The following is a 10,531-nucleotide window of genomic DNA, read 5'->3' on the forward strand; positions in this document are numbered from 1 at the left end:
GATGCCTGCTGGTCAGCAACTTCACCACCAAACCAAAACACAACACTCAATTCTACTTTCCCTGCTCTGAAAGGGTCTGGATTTTCTGACCTACTGAACAATAAGATCCTGGGGAATATCTTACCACTATTTAGACAGAGCTGTGTTTCTATACTAAAGAACTGTTACAGTGCCAAGTGTAACATTGTCTTATTACTCGCAGCTTTAAAACGCCAGGTATGTTTGAAACACAACACAAAGGATTTAGCATCTGCTGTGACACCTATAACCACAGCTCAGAGCTGCCAGTTCCCTCACAGGCCTGTGAGCACTCCTGCACACAGCAATTTGTGGAGCACACAAGTACCTAACCAAAAATGAACTCAGATGCACACAGAGTACTCAATCATCCCTTAATTCAGGAGCAGAAAACGATGGAGTTGGTGCATAAAGTAATCAGTGCCCTCTCAAGTTGTCCTGTGTACTGAAGGATACGATCTCTGACAGCTGGAGAAAGAGCACAGAACTTCTCAGCTTCACATCTAACCCACACTCAAAGCAGTAACAATCCTGAGAGCTATTAGGGGACTGTTAAGTTTTATTTAGTCATACTATAATCTTTATGCATCAGTATTATATTAATCATAAACCAAACTTAATTATTAATGAAGGGAGTCAATGTTGAATAAAGGGTGATTATTGCATCTGGTAAGGATCTAGAACTCCTCAGGCACTAATTTTGCAAATGTTTATTTCCATGAGGCACGTATAGCACAGTGCTTGAGGACTTCATTTCGTTTGAGGCTGAAAATCCTTGCCACGCAGACTGATGCAAAATTAATACTCTGCAAAGCTATAATGGATCACAGCTACATGAGAGCACTTTCTCCCTCTGTGCTGTACGCTCCATGAAAGCTCTCATTTTTAACTGATGACACAAAAGCAGACAGCTGCAATATTACACGAGCCTCAGCGAGTTCCAGGAACACACAGCTCCATCCCCTCAGCTCACAATCCAGGCCTAACCTTTCATTACAACATTTCTTTTTTCTGCATAATGTCAAAGAGTGGGAAAAAAAATCATTACAACATCCTTTCACTCTTAGGTTCAAACGTATTCAAGCAGCAGAAAATCCTCCAAAGTACTCTGCATTTTTAAAAACAATGCTGAAGGCAAGAATTCCCACCATTTCTATTCTGATCTATGGTATAAGAAAGTTAATTTCCAGTTGAACTTGCTTAATGAGACTTGAATACTGTTTAATAGTTTATAAAAACAGCCCTACTAAGCTCTGCTCTTCAGATTCACCTTGCTTCAACTTCAAGCTGCACTGCTCAGAACACCTTTGTTCCTCCCAGTGATGCTGGGAGCAAGCATTCGTTTTCCAGTAGCTCATCTTACCTCTACATCTTGGACTGTGCGTGGCTGGGCGATGCATAGCTTGTTCAGCAGCTGAAGTATCAACTCCTCAATGTAGTAGAGGGAATCTTCCTTTGCTGACAGGTTGGGGTGAACCTGTTGCTGAACCTGTCCCAAAGAATTTGTAAAAATTAGTCTTTTTTTGGCACTTCTTTTCAACTGAAAACTGTTTACCCTTTATGGTCACAAGGAAATTTCAAGCCAAGGCAGATTTCTGCTGAAGATGCATAGAAAGCCATCGTTGTAATTCCACAGCTATTTGCTCACAGAATGAGCAGCATGCAATTATTCCTGACCCTGCTAATGATACTGGGTGACCTGTGAACAGAGGAGCCCCAGCGTACCACAGGAAAACCAGGAAAGGAGAACTGAACAGCCTGGCAGGGCACTGAATTAAGGTGCTCTTAAACTCGTGGCAATGAAAAGCCATGGCCACAACATGGACAAGGGCTGGAACAATTCTTGGAGGTGCCTGAAAGCCAGAAAACTAATCAGAGCATCAAACTCCATCTGAGGCACGAGAATGGAAGGTACCAAAAGCACAGTGCAGTGCAGGAGGCCTACAGCAAAGCATGTATTGGAATACAAGCCTCCCAACTGGCAAGCACGGTGTGACATAAGCAGAGGACCACTTCCCTTTAATGCCAGACAGGATAATGCAGTTCTCTCATTCCGTGGAGGTGAATTGCTGCTTCCATTTCCAAGGCTAAGCTGCAGCACACAGCCTGCAGCAGGCGGCTGCAGCACCCACTCACACAAGCTGGAGGGCTGCAGCAACTCGCCTGGCCCCAAATTGTTCTCCCACTGGAAATCACTCCAACCCAACAACCACCTTGGTCTACAACACCCTCCAGAGTGAATTCTATACACTGTTTTCCCTGGCAGCCTCAGTCAGGAAAGCTGGATCTCAAACTATAGCCAATAGACTCATAAATAACAGTCCAGGGGAATTCCCTACCTTCCCCCAGACAAATGATATTTTAATTGCCTCAAAACAGTAATCTTACATCCCCACATTGACATTCTGCACGTGGTTTCAAGAACAAGACAAACAAACCATTCAGTTGCTGCAAATGTGGGAGCAGGGCTGGTTATATTGGAGTGGGTAACCAAGGCACCAGGCAGGGTGCAGAGAGCACAGCCAAACGTGTGAGCCCTTATGCTGTACCCCAGGATAGATGCTCCCACTTAACTGTGAGGGTTGGAGTCTGCACTGCCCTGCTCTGCAGCTGAAGTGCCTGCATGATTGGGTACTATTGAAGAAAAAAAAAAAAAAAACAGCCACCAGAAAGCCAAAATCACTCCATGAAAACACTTATTTAAGCCCGCAGGTTTTCAATAATACAGGAACTTTTCACGTTCTTCCTGAACAGGAGAGCTGAATTCACAAACAATGGAACACCAGGAAGTGCCAAGTTAAGGTCCTGCCTCGCTTCTCTCCGAAGAGCACTGCTCCAGCATTAGTAACCAGCTAGGAAACGAGCTGCAACCATGCTTCCCAGAGAAGGAGCCCTCTGAGATGCTCCTCACAAACACCAAGAGCAAGAGGTACAAGGGGTGAGAAGATGCAAAAAGCCTGTTTGCTGTTTCAGATCACGTGTTGTAATAACACAAGTCAGTGCCACCAAGAAGACGAACTTCAGTTCACGTCTGAACAGCTCGTGCTGCATTTCCCTCGGCTTTATGAGGAGTGCAGGAGTACCTAAAAATCACGAGGACAAGCAGAGAGCACTCAGCCCTCCTCCAGCTCCAGAGAGATCTGTTTCACACAGTGAACACAAGCCTAAGTACTGCAGTCCCGTGTGCTTTCCTGGCTGGCTCTCTGTCTCTGGTTGAGGCTGCACTCCCCCAGGCCTTGCACTTGAAATGACCCCACCTGCAGCACCACAAGAGATCTTCACTGCAGCACTCCCTGCTGTAAGAGCAGTTGTGCCCTAAGCATCCTAGCAGAGAAAATGATTTCATAGTGAGACCCTGACAAAACAGAGCCAGTTATGCACTTGCTGCACAAACCAGGTGCTGCGTATCCAGGACAGTACACTTACTCCATATATTCTATTCTACAGAGAATTCACCTGAACTCTGACTGGAAGATGTGAAAAAACAGGGAGAGGATGTCTGGTAAAACACTGAGTGTAGGAACAAAGCAGGAGGAATGACTGAGGGTGCATACAGTGATCTCAGGCTCTGAGCACAACGCCGTTAGCTAGCATGGAACAACACACCACAGCTAACACGGGAATCCATTCTGATCTGACTTGCTGTGCCCTTAAGTAATTTGGCCCTTAAAAGAAGCAGCTACATGTTGCACCAAACAGTTCTTGAGAACCACTGTGCAAGCACCAATCTGACCCACAGGAGCTACGGTACAAAGTCTGAGCCTCTACGACATCTGGACTGGGAGAAATTGTTAAGTATAAAATCAAGGGCCCAACTGTTGTACCTGCAAATGCTACAAGCTGAGAGAAAAACAGTCAGGACTGCAAGAGGCTTCCTTCTAATCTGCACCACTGGGACAATCCAGAGGTTTGGCTGTACTGACTCAATGGATCTTTACGTAATACACATATTTTGGTAGTAAAAACACGTTCAGAAGGCTCCAGTTGTTCCACAGTAAGAACACGTGCAAAACAAGATACTGCTCAGAAAATAAACAGAGCCCGAAAAACAACCAAACCCAGGACGTGCCTATCGAGTCACTGCACAGCAGATACCACCAGAGACATAGTTAGTTATTTCTGCAAGACCACACGACAAAATCCCACCTCCCTCATTACATTCAATACGACAACACTTTCAGGAAGCAGAACTCAGTGCTCAAAGAATCACAGAATGGCCCGGGTTGGAAGGGACCTCAAGGATCACGAAGCTCCAACCCCCCTGTGCCATGCAGGGCCACCAACCTCCACATTTCACAGCAGCCCAGGCTGCCCAGGGCCCCATCCAACCTGGCCTTCAACACCTCCAGGGATGGACGGGGCATCACAGCCTCTCTGGCAGCTGTTCCAGCACCTCACCACTCTCACAGCACACAACTTCCCCCTGACATCCAACCTCCATCTGCCCTCCCTCCACTCCAAACCATTTCCCCTTGTCCTGCTGCCATCTCCCCTTTCCAAGAGCTGACTCCCTCCTGTCTGCAGGCTCCCTTTAGGCACTGCAGGCTGCACTGAGGTCACCCTGCAGCCTTCTTTTCTCCATGCTGAACAAGCCCAGCTCCCTCAGCCTGTCTTTGTAGTGGAGGTGCTGCAGCCCCCTGCTCATCTTTGTGGCTCCTCTGGACCCTCTCCAACAGCCCCCGCCTTTCCTGTACTGGGGGCTCCAGACCTGCACACAGCACTGCAGATGGAGCCTCACAAGAGCAGAGCAGAGGAGGACAATCACCTCCTGTCCCTGCTGGCCACCCTTCTTCTGATGGAGCCCAGGACACCATTTCCTCTCGAGCTGCAAGGACATACTGCTTGCTCATGTTAAGCTTCTCATCCATCAGGACCCCCGGGTCCTTCTATGCAGGGATACAAAGACTGCTCCTTCCAGTCTGTATGGATGCCTGGGATTCCTCCGGCCCAAGTGCCAAACCTTGCCCTTTGCTGTGTTGAATCTCATTAGATCCTTCCAGGCCCACCTTTCAAGTCTGTTGAGGTCCCTTCCTTCCACTTTGTCACCTGCACCACTCACTAAGAACAAGCAATCTCTAATCTAAAAAATGCCACCACAACACCTGTTAGTAAGTTAACAACACTTCTGAACTTACCACGTTTCAGAGATCGCACGCTGAAATTGCAAACTGCTCATCACAGAAACTGCACACTCCTCTCTTCCCACAAAGCTGCCTGCAGCTTAGCAATGATTTATATTATCCTCACCTCATAACAACACAGCAATACCAGATCTGAGGACACAAAGCTCTGCGAGGCTGTGTAACTGAGGCAATGTATAAATTTGGGAGAAAGAGAAGTAATTAGTACATTAAAGTTAAATATTTGCTATTGTCTTGCCAGCACTTGACAGTATCTCTATGCACTGTGATGAGAATACGTTACTGGCAGGGAAAGCAGCTCTGGGTTTGCCTCTCACTGCCGTGCTGAAAAGATAGAAATTAAAAATGAATTGGACAAATGTTTCTCTTTAGGCTGGGTTTTTGTTCCTTTTTATCTTGTCTCTTCTGAAGATAACGCTGTCCATTAAAAATAGAAAACATCTGCTCCAAAGGCATTTTTAATCCCTCAGCCAGGATGATTTACTGTCACACTCCCCAGGAAGAAGGGAACCAGATGTAGTAGCTTAAAGGTCTGTGACACTCTTCTTTAACAACAGCATCAATATCCCCATATTCCAAGTGTAACTGTTTGAAAGAAGCTCAAAGATTTCAAAACCTGAAGAGACATCTCCTAAAAACACACCATCAACTCCCCAAAAACAGCTGCACCAATTCCTGACTTCATTTCCAGCACAACACTTTCTAGATGGCTGATCTTCCTCAAAGCAAACTGTAGTAAATGCTGATAGAGGAACAGTGTGAAGTAGGCTCTTTAGCAAAACACAGCTTAATAATCCACTTGCAATTGACCCTGACCCATCTGGTGGCTCTCTATGGTGGAGTGACAGCATTGGTGGACAAAGGGCAGCTGATGTCACCTACCTGTGCTTCTGTGAGGTCTTAGATATGGTCCCACACCACAGTTTTAACTCTGTATCAGAGAGATGCATTTGAAGGGTGGGCTACTCTGTGGATAAGGAAGTGGTTGCATGGTGGCAGCCAGAGGGCCGTGTCCAGGCAGAGGCTGGTGCTGAGCTGTGCACTCTTCCAGGGCTCCATCTTGAGACCAGTGCTTAGCAGCAGGAACACAGACAGTGGGAATGAGCGCACCCACAGCAGTTTGCTTTGAGAAGGCTCCAGGGAGACCTCACTGTGGCCTTCCAATATTTGAAGGGAGCATATAAACAGGATAGGAACAGCTGTGTGTGAGGGTGGATGGTGATAGGACAAGGGGAATGGTTTTAAAATGAGACAGGGGAGGTTTGGGTTGGATATGAGGAGGAAGTTTTTGAGCCAGAGGGTGGTGAGGCACTGGCACAGGTTGCCCAAGGAGGCTGTGGATGCCCCATCCCTGCAGGCATTCAAGGCCAGGCTGGATGTGGCTCTGGGCAGCCTGGGCTGCTGGTTGGCGACCTGCACACAGCAGGGGTTGGAGCTGGATGAGCACTGTGCACCTGCGCAACCCAGGCCATTCTAGGATTCTATGATGACACCCAGCTGAGTGGTGACATGACAGAAGGAAGGGACACAGCCAGAGGGACCTGGACAGGCTTGAGAAGTGGGCCCACAGGAACCTCATGAGGTTCAACAAGGCCAAAAGCAAGGTGCCACACTTGGGTCACAGCAGTTCCAGCTATGCGTACAGACCAGGAGAAGCACACTGAGAGCTGCACTGCTGAGTAGCACTGGGGGGTTGGGGTGGACAAGAAGCTGGATGTGAGCCAGCAGTGCACTTGCAGCCCAGAACACCAGCTGTACCCTGGGCTGCACCAACAGAGGGCAAGGAGGGGACTGACCTGTGCTCTGCCCTTGTGAGGCCCCACCTGCAGTGCTGCGTCCAGGCTTGGGCCCAGCACAGAGAGACATGAGGCTGCTGGAGTTGGTCCAGAGGAGGGCATGAAGATACTCAAAGGTTGGAGCACCTCTCCTATGGAGACAAGCTGAAGGCTGGGGGTGTTCAGCCTGGAGAGGAGAAGGCTCCAGGGAGACCTCACTGTGGCTTTGCAGTACCTAAAGGGAGCTTATAAACAGAAGAGGAACTTTTCACATGAGTGAAAAGGACAAGACAAGGAAGAACAGTTTTGAACTAAAAGAGGGGAGAGACAGCTCAGATGTTAAGGGCAAAGTCTTCACTCAGAGGGCAGTGAGGCCCTGGCACTGCCCACAGCTCTAGATGCCCCATCCCTGGAGGTGCCTGAGGCTGTGGATGGGCCCTGGGCAGCCCGAGCTGGGGGGCACCCAGCCCATGGCAGGGGTGGCTTTGAGGTCCCTTCCAACCCATCCATTCTGTAACTCTATGACTTCAGGATTTCACCTTTTACACTGCAACCATTCGATGCACGGTCAACAAAACAAGATACTCACATAACACAGTTACTGTGCTGCAAAAAGCCTCTGGGATGCAGATCACCACCCAGCTGCCCTATGCACAGGGAGGGCTCACTGAACTGCTATCCTACAGCACCACTTCAGCATAAACACAAACCTCTTCATCCTCAGCTGCCTGACTAGCAATAGATAGCACATGCTGGAAAAGGACAGAGGTGCAGGGCAGGACGTCTCACAGGAGGTGCAGGCAGGTGCTGATCCTGTTGTTTTATGCAAAGGGTCGAGCAGAAAGGCATAAGTACACAAACACTTGTTTGCATCTTCAAATTAAACATCTGGATTATATTCATCCTTATAAAATGCCTCAAGTTGAGACAAACCCCAAACAAACCAGGCACAGCCCTTCACGCCCTCCTCCCGGCAGCAAACAGCTTGTGGTTTTTAATTTGTAGGAAGTGTTTCCTAATTGCTGCCAAATAAAACTGTGCTGCTCCTTCTACTTTTTTTAAACACCTCAGCTCCAAAAACCACCTTCATGTTGTGCCAGTGCCTGAGAAAATTCTCCTCCTACAATTTGTCAATTGCAAAAGGTAGTAACAGTAGTTAAGCCAAACAGGGTAACAGCTGGAAAGGAAAAAAAAAAAAAGCATTAAAAAATAGGATTTAAGCAAAAGGAACCAGTCCCTTTGGTTCCTAATTTGTGATAGGGAGTATTTCTGCAACAAGAGAAATCAGCCCATCCACAAACAAGGGACCAAAACCAACTTGCAAAGATACCCAACCACTGATAGGAAGACAAGAGGCAGAACGAGCCTGCTGCTAACAACGGCTCAGCAGCCAGCATTCCATGGGGACTTGATGCTCCTAAATCCACCAGCTGAAAGAGCATAAATATATGAAACTACCTGAACAATTCCACCTCGACTAGGTCCCAAGGCACCGCTTTTTTTTTCTCCCCTCACAAAGAAGATTGCCCCCAGCAGATGCAATTTAGCACTCTTCTGTCACCTAAGGATCACAGAACGGCCAGGCTGGAAGGGACCTCAAGGATCACGAAGCTCCAACCCCCCTGTGCCATGCAGGGCCACCAACCTCCACATTTCACAGCAGCCCAGGCTGCCCAGGGCCCCATCCAACCTGGCCTTGAACACCTCCAGGGATGGACGGGGCATCACAGCCTCTCTGGGCAGCTGTTCCAGCACCTCACCACTCTCACAGCACACAACTTCCCCCTGACATCCAACCTCCATCTGCCCTCCTTAAACAAATAGGATACAAACCTGCCTAAATGCATAGAGAATAACATTCAAGAAACAGATCCTCAACTTCTTCACATATTAAAGCAAGAACTGAAGTATTCCATTTTTTCATTCACCGTCTGTCAGCAGCCAGCTGCACTGCACAGAACTACGTGGCTTTAGGAGTTCTGATCAAAAATGACCTTAAAACTTGCTGTATGCACAAGGAATGAGAGTCAAGCTCTTCAAAGCACTTAAAATGCAAGCAGCACAGAAACCCTACGAGCACTGGTAACTGCACTGACCTGTCAGCCAGCTACATTTCTTGTTGCATTTCCAAATTAACATTTCCCACACCTCAGCATACATAACAACCACCAACACATTTGTTTTTCAACCCTGCTTCTCTGCTCCAATTAAGCGCTCATTTAAAAATAACTCAAAGAAAGCCTTCCAAATAGGAAATGGAATGCTACCCTGACCTTGCAGCACTGATTGCTGTGGTGAAGCTTGGAAGTTCAGTGTGCTCTGAGAGCAGATGTTTGGCAGGAAAGTTTCTAAAGCTCAGCTGCAGTCACAAAAGATGCTGCCTCAGGTTGTACCTAATCTGGTTGACAGGCACAGAACCACAGAACGGCCTGGGTTGGAAGGGATCTCAAGGATCACGAAGCTCCAACCCCCCTGTGCCATGCAGGGCCACCAACCTCCACATTTCACAGCAGCCCAGGCTGCCCAGGGCCCCATCCAACCTGGCCTTCAATACCTCCAGGGATGGACTCAGTTGGGTGCCCTCTGGACCCTCTCCAACAGCTCCCTGTCTTTCCTGGGGGCTCCAGACCTGCACACAGCACTGCTGATGGGGAGTGTTCCAACACAGCTCCAACTCGATTCAGAATTAACTTAGAGACTAATTAATAATATACAGCTGCAATGCTTTCTAAATGCAAAGTACCAACCTGTTTCTTTAATGCACAGTGGGTTTTCAGTGGTACAGCTTCCAGCTATCCCATCAATAACAGCAATGCTTTTGTTACCAGAGTGCAAGATGTAAACAGTGCAATATGCCATGAATTTCTAACACATCCTGGTTTAAAGATCCTTCCCCCCGTGTCTGTATCAGAGCACTGCATCTTTCAGGCAGGGTTTCCCAGCTGGCAGCACCTCCAGCACAGCCTGCAGCAGCCAGAACGATGAGACCACTTTGTTTTGACTCACTGATACTGCACGTTCAGAAAAGAAATGCATCTTACAGTGGGATTGCTTCTTGCTAGAGAGTGGCTACAGCAGACAAGGAATGTACCGAGAAGGAGAAAAGACACCTATAAGCAATTGCACATTTTAACAAGCAGCCACCGGGGCTGAAGATTTATTTTCTCTGGTTAGAAAGAAAGCTCACAGGATGGCAACCCTGCTATGTTGGGTTTTTTGACCCAAACGTACAGAAGTGGTTAGCACTGTCAGGAGCAGCATTAGTTCTCTGACTTTTACATCTTATTTCACAACCGAAGACGCCATTTAGATTTAATGAGACCCCGTTGGGGTCAAACTGCCACAGAGCCCCACCTCTCTGCATGGTGGTTCGTTCCAGGGTGACGTGGGGAGCTTTAACCACGGGCACCCAACTGAGCACGGCACTGCACCCACTGCCTGACCACAGCACTGCTTCGGGTCAGAAGGGGCCCCAAATCATTGCTGTAAGCTGCCTGTAACCTCAGGCACCTCCAGCGATGTGGCACCCACAGAATGACAGAACGGCCCAGGTTGGAAGGGACCTCAAGGATCACGAAGCTCCAACCCCCCTGTGCC

The 10,531-nt window shown here is 48.1% G+C and overlaps 1 protein-coding gene across 1 annotated transcript in view; it reads right to left on the bottom strand.

Moving 5' to 3' along the window:
• Positions 1 to 10,531, bottom strand: part of SOS2 (SOS Ras/Rho guanine nucleotide exchange factor 2) — a 43,825-nt gene that overhangs the window by 31,350 nt on the left and 1,944 nt on the right. Inside the window, exon 2 of the mRNA XM_042867124.1 lies at positions 1,382 to 1,507. Coding sequence (XP_042723058.1) covers positions 1,382 to 1,507 — 126 coding nt within the window. The remainder of the gene's footprint in view (positions 1 to 1,381; positions 1,508 to 10,531) is intronic.

Source organism: Lagopus leucura, unplaced genomic scaffold, assembly GCF_019238085.1.
Source record: "Lagopus leucura isolate 7727_CA_CO unplaced genomic scaffold, USGS_WTPT01 Super-Scaffold_1, whole genome shotgun sequence".
In the NCBI taxonomy this organism is placed as follows: domain Eukaryota; kingdom Metazoa; phylum Chordata; class Aves; order Galliformes; family Phasianidae; genus Lagopus; species Lagopus leucura.